Source organism: Aricia agestis, chromosome 6 (assembly GCF_905147365.1).
Source record: "Aricia agestis chromosome 6, ilAriAges1.1, whole genome shotgun sequence".
NCBI classification, from domain to species: Eukaryota; Metazoa; Arthropoda; class Insecta; order Lepidoptera; family Lycaenidae; genus Aricia; species Aricia agestis.
Genome location: NC_056411.1, coordinates 5114175 through 5127690, shown reverse-complemented (window position 1 = coordinate 5127690; position 13516 = coordinate 5114175). Strand labels below are relative to the sequence as shown.

The 13516-nt window shown below is 36.8% G+C and overlaps 2 protein-coding genes across 2 annotated transcripts in view; both read right to left on the bottom strand.

The window, feature by feature from the left end:
* LOC121727921 (myb protein) overlaps window positions 1-13516 on the bottom strand; it is a 525795-nt gene that overhangs the window by 287436 nt on the left and 224843 nt on the right. The window lies entirely within an intron of this gene.
* The window catches only part of LOC121728085 (Down syndrome cell adhesion molecule-like protein Dscam2), a 97989-nt gene that overhangs the window by 44125 nt on the left and 40348 nt on the right, over window positions 1-13516 (bottom strand). Inside the window, exons 11-18 of the mRNA XM_042116191.1 lie at window positions 10532-10708; window positions 8534-8678; window positions 7868-8016; window positions 7425-7587; window positions 4211-4347; window positions 3252-3404; window positions 1895-1985; window positions 610-692 (exon numbers count right to left, since the gene is read on the bottom strand). Coding sequence (XP_041972125.1) covers window positions 610-692; window positions 1895-1985; window positions 3252-3404; window positions 4211-4347; window positions 7425-7587; window positions 7868-8016; window positions 8534-8678; window positions 10532-10708 — 1098 coding nt within the window. The remainder of the gene's footprint in view (window positions 1-609; window positions 693-1894; window positions 1986-3251; window positions 3405-4210; window positions 4348-7424; window positions 7588-7867; window positions 8017-8533; window positions 8679-10531; window positions 10709-13516) is intronic.

The following is a 13516-nucleotide window of genomic DNA, read 5'->3' as shown; positions in this document are numbered from 1 at the left end:
CCGGTTGGCAGCGGGCGACATGCAGCAACCGAAGACGACGTGTCGTCGCGACACTATTGGTTTCTATGTATTTCTATGAAATACCCTCGGCAGCTAGCGACACAAAGCTAGCGACACTTTTTATAGAAATACATAGAAACCAGTGGTGTCGCGACGACACGTCGTCTGCTGACGCTTCATGTAGCCGGCTTCCAACTTGTACCTTAAAAGACAAAGTTAACTGACAGGTCAACAAAAAGGCAACCACACACAACAGAATTTTTCTTCCTTTTTCTTGCAAACCTGTAGAAACAAGATAGTCAATCAATGTTCTGATAATCGCAAAATACAAAATCGAAAATATAAAATTCTCGTTTCACAGTATTTGTGCGCGGACTCCTCCAAAACGACTAAACCGATATCAATGAAATTTTATTTATACATTCATTAGGCCTGAGAAATGAGCTTTTATATTGATACTAGAAATAATTGATATAGCAACACAACATTCGCCGGGTCAGCTGGTTAACCATTAAATAAAACATTGAATAAATCATAACTTTCTACTACAACAAAAGCACTTGTACACACAGACATACATCCTTTAAATTGTAATTCTATTATGAATACCTCCTTCCCGGGTATCCTGGTATAGCGGGATGGAGAAGGGCCCACTCCCGGCGCTGTTGAACGCCGCTATTGATATCGAGTACCTGATCAAAAAGGTATTGTTATCAATTTGCTTATCAAAGTATAATGCATAAAGGACGGGACATGATGGATGACGAAGCTGTCTAAAGCATGGTATAATTTACGTCGATCATAGGTCTCAGGAATCAGCCTCTAGACAACTTTTTCTTTATCGTTTATTTATAGAATCGCCGATGAAAATGTATGGAATTGACATAACATGAGTTGAACGACAACTTCATAATATTATCGAACGCTTATGTCAATTCCATAGATTTTTATCGGCGATTCTATAAAGGAGCGATAAAGAAATGTCTTGGCTAAAGGGCAAGTTTTTCTACACGTTCGAGATCGCTTGCTCCTCATGGAGACTTACTGCAGTTATGGCCGGCCGTATAAACACGTTTTCCGTATGCGATTTCCGGATTCATTTTCCATATTCGAAATTCCGTAAGACTAACGCATACGTTAGTTTTTATCGCGCGTGAACGCGCTGGCTTGAACTTGCAACGTAGGTACGTGCGGAATTCGTTCCGTACGGAGAAATACGAACGTGTGCGGCAGATGTATTTTCTGCTGATTCTTTGCATTCGGATTTTCGAAAACGGAAAACGAATTCGGTAATCGCATACGAAAAACATAATATTATGTATGCAGCCGGCCTGTCAAAAAAGTTTTCGTACTGTTCGAATATTTTGAGATTTCTGGTGGCTATGACCAAGATTTGAAGGTCGAACAGAAACTTTGTTAATATAAAAAGTTTTTTTGGTTTTTCAGTCGTATATATTTTGATTACGAAGGACGAAGATCTACGTCGTTCTAACGTCCCTACTCCCATCGTTACTAAGATCCCATAGCAACTTGCTTTTTGAAAGGCTATAGGCATAATGTTGCGAGCGTCCATGGGCGATGGTAGTTGCTTTCCATCAGGTGACCCGTTTGCTCGTTTACCCCCTTATTTTACAAGAAAAAGGCTTTTTCCCATGTTAAATTTACTTACCGTGCCTTAGTCATCATATTTATTTTCAGATATGTACATTCAAAGCACTCTAACTAGAACTCTGGAATCTAGAATTTTATCTTAAAACATCTATCTAACTTAGTTACGCAACCTTACAAACGTACAAACTTCAGCTGATGAGAGCGAAAGAAATTTCTCATATATTTTCGAATATTAAAGTACAGAATTCGCAATAAATGAGTACCAAAAGTTGGTCTAACTTACCGAACGCCTTTCAGAAGTCCCGTAATTACGGTTTCTTGTTTCGAGTAGAGAGACGTCGTCTTTATAATTTTATCGTTCGCTTCCTGGCTTTCTGTTTGGAACAAAAAAGGTTTTAGATAGAAATCAATACGATACGAAAAACACTTTCTTTAAACGCTTATTTATTGAATAGTACTTTTAAATGGAAGACACTATTAACATAATATTTTCCTATCGTCTAGCCTTTATACTTTGTATATTAATACGTAGTTAGATCAATGCAAAAGTAAAAAAAAATAATTAGAAACTAAAATTTCGCGTGGTTGTTCCATTCATAATGTAAGGACAACTTAAAAGGGATATTTAAAAATTCTAGCCCAAAGGCATCAAATAAGAAAAAGATAGTTAATAGCTATGAGTATAGCTCGTCAACTTCTAATATTATATTTGTAAGTGTTGACAACCCTATTATAATTTATGTATAAATATAGACTTCACAACCCTGCTGGACATAGCGGATAGTTTTATCTCAGACCCTCGTGCACCAGCTATAAATACCGTAACGGAAATCAATAGCAAACGTTATTTCTACGGGTTATTCAGTAGCTTTACGTCCTGTCTCTCGGGATTCCCAAAATAAATCCTATGTCATTAAGTTTTTATTCCGAAGGCTGTCCGTAAATTATTCGAAGCGAAATTACTCGTAGTAACATCTTTCTCTTTCTCATACACCATATCTTACTTTGTCTGTCTCTCTTTCTTTCTCTTTCTAAATAACTCGATGCGAATTAGTTGAAGAGTTGTGAGTAACTTCCTACTACAATGTTCTCAAATAGATCTACAAGCTGTCTCGTTATTTCTATTTATGGTAGATTGTTTCCTCCAATTACTTTGCAATATCGGACTCATAAAAACAATACAACAATCATTAAAATGCGAAACGCTCGCGCTAGTATTTAACTAGTTATATAGTTTCTAAAGACAATTTAGAAACAAAGCAGCAGATTTTCTTCGTTCTCCTTGTCTCCTGAATCGACCGACTTGACTTCTTGACTGTATTGACTTTATACTTAGACTTTGACTAGACTTTAGACCTGACTGACCTGACGATATAGAAAATATTGTATTAATCTACTGTAGAAAGAAACCCAGTAGCGGTTTAGCGTTAAACGATTCTAGACATAAATGAGTTTAAGAGGTGCTGTTAAGAATTGTAGAAGACATAAGGTAAACTACCCTATCGTTGGCAGATGTCTTATTATTAGCATCTTAGATTTTTGTTTAAAATACTAACAATGTCATTAATAGGACTTTTTGTGGCACGAACTCCTATAGAACAAATAATTGGGTTTTTTACCTCTAGATTCAAATTCCTTACCCTTTATTCCAGTCAGCTGTGGAACCGCCCTCAATCGGTACCCCAGTATAAGTCCGTTGTGCGTATCAGCGGGCGGCGGCAGCCATCTTGCTCGCAGCTCGCCTGGCGTATCCGTCTGCTCCAGTTGGACGCCCACGGGTGGGGATGATGGTGCTAAAATGAAGTAATTACTTAATGTCTAGATAAGGAATGAAAATTTATTTCAGGAGGCACCATGTTAGTGCCACCAGTCGCCGCTACCAACACGACAATATTATATAGATAGAGCGCAGCCAACAGACACCTCGTACACATTTTATTAATAGTGCCGACTAGTTATTCAATATGACTCTTTTGGTTTTATTTAAAATCACTCTAGAGTCAAAGGCGATTGTGACAAAAGATTTTGTCCGTCTAATTAAAAGACTCGATTGTCCCCCCCTTATTAATAATTTACACCATCGAAGTACAATATATAGTGTTTGAGCGGTAATTCTCATACATTGAATCTCCTGACTTCAGTGACCTGTCATAAACATGTAGTTAGGGTAAACGTATTTCATGGATCCATTTTCTGGACTCTGTTACTCTTCCATAGAATAGTACTTCGATGCTAAATAAGGATAATTGTTTACCTCTACATACAAGTTAGGGCCTGTCCACATCTCCACGTCATGACGTCGTCAACGTGGAACGTAAACACGCACGTCTTTTTTCTTCTCTTTCTCCGTTTTTAACAATTATAGCAAAAACAGAATGTGCGGTCCACATCTAGATCAGTAGTGAAGGATGTAGCAGTTTTACAAAGCTTGGCGACGTAAAATGTTGCTATATCGTGATGTGCATTTTACGTTACAATGACGTAAATTTGCACGTCACGTCAACGTACCGTGCCACGCTACCGCTCCGTTGACTACCTTGACGACGTCGTGACGTGGAGATGTGGACAGGCCCCTCTAGACATTAGACAAACATCTCACCTTCTTCGGTGGTAGTGAATCTCACAGGCGTGGAATACGAGCTGAGGTCAGCCTGGTTACCCCCCGCCACCCGCGCCAGATAGCTGGTCGCTGGCTGCAGGTCGTCTATGTCTATACTGTGACGTACCTCCTCTAACCTATATAGGCAGTGGAGTGTGAGATGATGCTATTGGATACCCGCTACAGACAATAATATATTAAAAAGTGATATTAATACTTTAGTGCAGGGGTTCCCAATCTTTTTCAGCCTGCGGCGCACTTACAAGTCAATCTTTTGTATCGGCGCCCTACTCTACGTAGCAATTACAAAAAGATACATAAATAAACACTTTTAATGATTATAGTTAGGTTATGCAGGTAAATAATAATAAACAAGTATTTAATCAGCTGCCTGCTTTGTTTAATTCATATTGTAATTTTATTTTATAATATTTGGTCTTCGTCTCACGGCGCGGCGCCCCTCTTGCCTTTCCACGGCGCACCAGGGCGCCGCGGTGCACAGTTTGGGAACCCCTGCTTTAGTGTGAGTGTGTTTGTATAGACTATAGAGGATTCTACTGTGAAAATTGCAGCTCTAAAAAATTTTCAATTCATTTAGACCTAGTTATGTTGCCATGATAAATGCCCCAACATTATTTTGTCCATACAAAAATCATGCTACTATTTCAGCGCTGCTTCTTTAATTAAATAGGGAAACTTTAATTAAATATTTAATTAAATAAAACTGCATGGGAGACAAATACCCAAATATTATCACCTCTTTTAAACCCCGACAAAAAAGAGGGGTGTTATAAGTTTGTCGTATTTGTCTGTGTGTGTATCTGTCCGTGGCATCGTATCGGGAGGACCGATTTTGATCTAGTTTTTTTTATTCACTGTGTAACTGCAGTGAACTCTATAATATAGGAGACATAAACACATGAAAGTTTTACCACTTAGTTTTGTTTCACCCTGTATAATATAAAATAAAAACTGCACAGTATAATTTGGTAAAGGTGATTTCGAATACGAATGTTCTGTTTAACAAAGAATATTGTAAAATTTTGGCCAGTCGTATTGCTATATTTTCTATATATTCATAATCACTCTGCCGTGTAGTTGACCATTTGTTGTCGCTCGACTAGTCTTGAGTTTGCTCTGGACATCTCAAATTATTCAAACACAAAGAAAGTTACCTCGACGATTGTAGAAGTAGTGGAACTAAGTATTTACATAGAAAATGCATGCAAGCGCGCGATTTTATGGCGCTGTTATGCGATTTTTATCTAACGCGCCGAACGGCAACTTTGTAGATAATATTCATATTTAATTATTATTGTAGAGTGTAGTACATCTTAATACATTTTTCAAAATACGACTATATTGTCCTACCCACAAGCGTCTACGTCTATTATATTTTAAAACAATCTGTGCACTTTTATCGTTACATATCGCAGCACTTTTACGCGGATCAATCATTCTGTGAAACATGAAGTTAAAAGCTTTGCTATTATACATACACCTCTATAGTAAATATTGTGTAACTAATATTATCATTGTTATTTATAGTTAACTTATTACTACAAAAACTTCAGTAAATAGTACCTACATTAAAAAATTTAGCATCAACAAACTTATAGATGGACTCTCTTAAGCATATTTTGTGTATCATTTCTCAAAAATTACGTATTGAGTTATGCACGTTACGTATTGAGAATGTAGTCATATTTTTAAGATCATTTCGAACAAAACTGCATTAATATCGCAAAAAAAGTTGGTTAATACACAAATGCTAAAACAGTGACTAGATAATAGTATCTCTATATTATCCTGTATTGAAAAATAATGTTAAAAATATAGGAGCTACTCAAATATACCATAAAAATATTATGGACCGTGGACGTTGTTTACCAAACTTCAAAGAGCTCATAAGACGAGCGAGGTTAAATTAGTACATAGTATACGCTCATACTTTTCCTTTGTGCTAATCCTTAGATAATGCCTCTCATGTGTAAGGAATTTCTGCATCACAAAGGATAATGGCCGCACTTGATGTACTCCAATAGCTACGTCAAATTTAATTTGAGCAGTTCAAAGTGAAGCTAAAATACCTTATCTAGAACGCATTGAAGCATGCTTGATGCGAGATGATCGTTATAAGTAAGATCGAGATAAATAATAAGAAGATAATTTGATTAGATTTTTAAAATTAACTTTTGATTAGACTACATAGCTTGCCGTGACAAAATAACTTTATAAATTAGAGTTGTAGCTACGTATGTTTTTATTTTCGTATGTCTCTGCGCTGCGGTGATACACCTGAGTGGTATTCAGTTTCTGTGTTAAGCAATACACAGTACACTGTCTACTGATGCCGTTTTTGTTTTTTATTATTTTTTTATATCCGTGGTTTTATTGTATATTTGTTAGTTAGTCGTTGTAGAAATGTAAATGTTATAATTGTTTTAGTTATTACATTATCTTTATATATACTTATATTATATTTTTTATATGTAATGGTGTCAAAATTTTGTAAAATTGTTAGTCTTTATCTTTAATGTGTATTGTCTTAACGCATGAATAAACTATTATTATATTATATTATATAGGTATATTTTATTTTAATTAGAAGTTCTCCTATGAACATTTGAGTATTTTTATATTGTCTTTAAAATACCCTTCACTGAGTAAGGTCAGGTAACCATGGCAATGAAAATATATTTAATGCGAAATTGAACACTGCCTAAGTAGTTAATTAATAATACAATCTGCTGTGTGAATCCAGTTAGGTACCTTATTTGTGCTGTAAAGAGCGCAACGACAATATTATTGTTGACTGTATTTTATTACTTCCAGTATTCATGGAAAAACGAGACACAATAGAATTTCTATTGTGTCTCGGTCACCGGTGACCGTATGGGGCTTGATGAATTAAGGTACAAGTTGGAAGCCGGCTACATGAAGCGGCAGCAGACGACGTGTCGTCGCGACACTACTGGTTTCTATGTATTTCTATGAATAAGTGTCGCTAGCTTCGTGTCGCTAGCTGCGCAGGGTGCTTCATAGAAATTAGAAACACATAGAAACCAGTAGTGTCGCGACGACACGTCGTCTGCAGTTGCTTCTTGTAGCCCGCTGCCAACCGGCACCTTTTATAGATAAGACCTCCTATAGATAATAATAAACCAAAATATCCCACATTCAAATTTTCTACCAGTGCATTGACCCAACTTACCTGGTAACATTAACGGTCCTTGCGGTACTCCACGACAACCGCTGGTTGTTGGTAACCTGCACAGTGAAGTACTGAGCCACGGAATGCGTGTCGCGCCAAGACAGTTTGACAGAGCGACTCCGGACTGAGTCCACTGAGAGATCGGATGGTGGGATCGGAGGTTCTAGAAGGAATAGCTGAGTCAATAATTCTCCTTGAAAAAACATTCTCAAAAGTATTTCACTGTGCCTCTAAAGACATCATTGTGTTAAACTTTGAATTTCGGTTGCTAAAAAGAGAAAAATTCAACCATTGATCTATAGCTGCTTGCCTTTTTTTACACGCGCACAAGAAATTGTATCCCATTCCTACGCACATGACGTAAGCCAGACGGATTTGTCAGCCTAGTGATAAAATTCACCATAATCTACGAAACAATATAGAGCCACAAACTTTACACTTACCAAGTATAGTAAGATATACGCTATACACATCAGCACCAAACGGGTTCCCCGCCTTACACTGGTACAGCGCCCCGTCCGACGTCTCCGTCTGCTGCAGCTCCAGCAAACTCGTCATTCCCTCATCCGTCTTCGCCTCCGATATTTTCACCCTGTATAGGATTTTATATATCTTATGTTTATTTTATTTTTAGTGATAGAGACATATTTATTAAGGAAGTAAAAACTTACTCAAAATTTGTTATTTCGTAAAACGTTAATTATTGTCAAGCACTTAATAAAGTGACTATCTAAACTATTTTAATCTAACATTAATATTATAGTTTTCATCCAGTCCTCCTCAGTCAGATATTTACGAAATGAAACCGTGATTTTCACGTGACATATTAGTGACCAATGATTTTTAGAGTTTTTGACCAGTCAACCTTTGATGTTAGTTTGACATTTAATGAGAATACTAATTGTAATTTTATCATATCGAAACTGTATCACATCAAACGAAACTAAACTGAACACCAATCACCATTTATTATCCTGCATAATCATAAGCTGCATTGATATTGAATTAAAGCATTATCAGATTACGTAATAATGCCGAATCAAAATAGCAAAATCTGGGTACCACACAGTATGTTCGAAATTCTAACTGCATCTCAATACTCCGCATACCTCTGCGTCAGCGGGTTGACGGGCTTGCCGTTCCTCGTCCACATGACCCGGATCGGATCGTCGCCCTTCGCCGCGCACTCGAGCGCCACGTGCTGGCCCAGCTTCGCCGTCACATTCCGGGATGGTATGTCGAATGTTACCGGCTCTGGAAATATCATCAGTTATTATCGAATCGAAAATGGCTGCCAACCTCGTGAACCGTATGCCGAATGTCACATTGTGATCGTGTCTTCGAGTAGTGCAGGGTTCGCCTATGGCTCACGAACACTTTTGATGTCGGACTACTAAGTTTTTTTTTTCTTAAGCTTTGGTGAACCATATATCTATAGCAACTTGTTTTTTTTCGCATGGCTGTTGAGAAGAGTATTTTATTAATAAGGATAATCCCGAAAGAGTGAAAACCAATTTCAAGAAAATATATAAATTAGATATTTTTTATATTATGTTTCTGTGATAAAATAATATTCGTCATACATAGTTTTTACATTAAACTATGTACCATGAATCTATCATGCGCGCTCAAGGGAAAAAACCAGTATTAGTTATCAAAGGCCTGTTTCACCACTTTCTGAAAAAGAGCCTAATAGGCTATTTACAACTTTTACGACAGATTCTCCATGCTTGATCTATCAAGTTAATTGGTGGATTGCCTTATCAGGAAGTGATGAAACAGGCCCTAAATATTTTCAATACTTTTTTTTATCTCACAACGTGGCAAAAGCATACGGAGTAATATTTTTGTACCAAACAAAACACGGCGAAATTACCATAAAAAACACATAAGCAAAACTCAATTTGAATTTTTAATAACACGCCATAACCCGTCTAAGCTCCGAAACAAATGTTCCTGCAGCACACTCAAAAGTGCAGCGAAGACGCTCGCTTCTGAGAAGTTGCAACAATAATTTCATAGTTATTATAAACTTTGATGAAGTTTATACAGGAGAAATATGTTTCGTGCTGAAAATTATGTCCGCTTTATATTATGTTCTGGTTAGACACGTACACTGTACAGGTGAACAGCTGTACTATTTTACTTCTAACTGTACAAATCAAAAATAAGTAAGTAATAAATACGGTACTGGGGATGCTTTAAAAATTACAGATTAATTTGCAGAACTCAAGGAGTCAAGTTAACTCCTTAGAGTGGGTTGCACCAACTTACTTTAACTATAACTGTAACTTTAACTATACTTAACTTTAACTACAATGCAAAATGTCAAATTTTTGGTTAAAGTAAAAAATATACACCATATTTAACCATAACCTTGAGCTCGACAAGGCTTTGAATGAACGTGGCGAAAAAAAGGAACTAACGCAGCTGTTATCATACAAAAACGCCATTTTTGACAGTTTTCCTTCACCAGCAGCGCCCCCGCCCACGTTCATTTCAAGCCTTGTGGTACCAGCTGTCATCTGTCAAATTCTGTGGTCAAAGTTAAGATTAAAGTTGAAGTTAGCCTTAACTATAACCATAAATTTGACCAAAACTTTAAGTTTAAGCACGCCTCTGGTGCAACTCACCCTTAGAAGTCGGTTAAAAGTCAAATTTTATGATATTTTACTAGGTACCAAGTTAAAGTAAAACAGTAGAGCTACAGCATTACCAAATAATAATTAAAAATAAACAGATGAATAATTGGAGGATTCGTCTTTCTTGGAATTCGGTTGCAACGTCTTCTTGTATTAATTTACACCTTCGTTTTCAAGTTCGTCCGATGGGAGCAGAAGACGTAGCCAAAGTCTCTTTCGTTAAAAACGATGACGAACTTCGTTATCAAAATGTATGGGATTTGACATTAGTCTTCGCAAGCGAAATGTCATTTAGCGATGACTTATGTCAAACCGCATACATTTTGATAACGAATTTCGTCATCGTTTTTAACGAAATATACTTTGTCTAACGGGGCAGATTCTCTTAGAGCTAAATAAACTTTAATAGAGGTTAATTAAAAATTAAAATATGCAAAAAAAAAACGATAAGCAAAAGATACTCACTGTTAACAGATATCCATATCGTCTTGCTCAGTGCCTCTCCTACTCCGTTCTCCACATGGCACGTATAGAGTCCAGCGTCGGAGAGCGCCACGGAGTCGAATATGAGGGAACCGTTGGACAGACTGAGCACCCCTCCGCCAGCTATCTCCAGTACAGGCCGCCATGTGTCTGATACCACTAAAAAAATAAAAAATACGGCTGAACACCCAATTATTGTTGGTTAAACTCTAAAGAGTTCATACTACAGAAAGTCCTCTTTTGGAATTCCTAGTAAACAAGGTGCAAATAACTGAGAGTGTCAATGTTTGGGTAGTTTGCCCTACTTTTACAGCTCAAAAGTGAGTCAGAAGCATAAAGTTAATATACCTAGCGGAATAGAGAAACGAAGGCCTGAGCAAGAGAGATGTCACTATCAGTAACACAGCGTGGTAAAAGAGACGTGTGATACATGCCAGCAGCACAGTTTTTTTGACGTCCAGTCGGCACGTGCTGCACGTTGATAATTTAACCTCATAGAATTCACGTTCAATCATGCCTGTGTAAGTTTATTCGTACACATATTTTTCACACAGATGAAAATCAATTTCAGTATTGTTTGACAGCTCGAGATTATTGCTCTATTCAGCTAGGTATATTAACTTTATGGTCAGAAGACTACTCGTAGATAGTGCACCAACAAAATATTTTCTGAGAATACATGCATGAAAAAGAAAATCACGCCGAAATCACACATTTCTTGTCCTGATAAAAAATCTTCACTGAGAGAGCTTTGACAAGAGTAATTTTTCATCAGAAAAAAAGTGCCTTTGTCCTCCAGCTTACTGCCACTTACTGCATAGATAGATCGATCGCAATTATTAAGCTTTCGAGTTTCGTATACTCTATTTTATCAAAATTGCATTGAAGATTAGCAACCTTTTCAATACAAACACAATACAGAAAAACACATTTTTTAATCTACTAGCATAGCTGATGAAATAACATAGCACTACAATAGTATTTTTTTAAGCTCAAATTTTTTTTAAACTCAAATTCAAATTCTTTATTAAGTATACAATAATATACAATAGCATAAAAGCTAGGTAGCGTACATCACGTCGTCTAATCTCATGCTAAGTAAAACATATTGTGTTATGCCAATCAGACAACGGATGCACGCCGAATATAGAATATATAAATTATAAGCAAAAAATTTTTGAAAAAAAGCTTTTATTTAAATGCTTACATCAAAAAGAAGAAAATAAATTTCCCCTTAAAAATTCTATCTATTAAGTTATAACCTCAATATATTATACAATTTGCATTATTATAAAAGCTTGTCGCGCGATTTGTTAATAATAAACTAGTAAGTGCCAACAAAATTAAAGTAATTAAAATGTTGACAGATTTGTTAAGTCTCGTGACAAGCTTTTATAATAATGCAAATTGTATAATATATTGAGGTTATAACTTAATAGATAGAATTTTTAAGGGGAAATTTATTTTCTTCTTTTTGATGTAAGCATTTAAATAAAAGCTTTTTTCAAAAAGTTTTTGCTTATAATTTATATATTCTATATTCGGCGTGCATCCGTTGTCACGGACGTTGACACGACACGACACGTCACGTCACGTCACGTCATGTTACGATACGACACGATACGACACGACACGGCACGACACGACACGACACGACACGACACGACACGACACGACACGACACGACACGACACGACACGACACGACACGACACGACACGACACGACACGACACGACACGACACGACACGACACGACACGACACGACACGACACGACACGACACGACACGACACGACACGACACGACACGACACGACACGACACGACACGACACGACACGACACGACACGACACGACACGACACGACACGACACGACACCACACGACACGACACGACACGACACGACACGACACGACACGTCACGTCACGTCATGTTACGATACGACACGATACGACACGACACGGCACGACAGGACACGGCACGACAGGACACCACATGACTTTTCAATTTACTCTCAATAAGCCTTTTTGTTTGATACCCATATTGCAGAAGTGCTTTAAAAAAAACTATAATCCCCTATCTTAGATGAGACGCCATATTGGATGTAGAATGACATTACATTCGTTTCCAAGTTACTCTCAATGAGCCCTTTCATTTGATACCCATATTGCAGAAGTGCATTAAAAATAACTATACCTCTATCTTGGATGTGCCGCCATATTGGTTGTAGTATGACATGACATTCGTTTTCGAGTTACTCTCAAAAAGCCCTTTCAATTAATATCCATATTGTAGAACTGCATAGAAAATAACTATTTCGCCATCCTGGATGGTCGGCCATATTGGATTTAGAGTGATGTCACATACAATATCATGTATTGTCATCCAAACTAAACTTGCCTGCAAAATTTCAGCTCGATCGGTTAAATATATCTACTCCAAAATTGAGTTCCAAGATTTCACCCGAACATACATACTTACATACATACAGAGCAAGTTAAATAAAAGCTTTTAATAATATGTACAATATCTTGCATGAAAAAAAAATAACTAGGTACCTATAATTGTTGCCAATACTGTATCATAACAATATATCAATGTTAATTGGACAGATATTTATTCTCCCTCTAATTGGGACACAGATATGGTTTGGTACATTCCGTACAAAGTTTTAAATTGGTACGTTTCGTAAAGTTGAAACATTCGTGTGCATTCGACTGACAAATTTTCCGGAGTACTTAACAAAATTGAATACATAATTACGTATTTAAGCTCCTTATTCCAGAATTTAGATGCGTGAAGCGTGTACTATACCATTATATTATCATAATATTAAAACATAATATATTATGTCTATATGTGATCGTATGTAAAATAAAAAAATCGTTGCCGCGCGATTTTTATTTCATCTTTCATTTTACAGCAAAACTAAAAGTATCCCTTGCCCATGTCCGTCCGTCTTCCT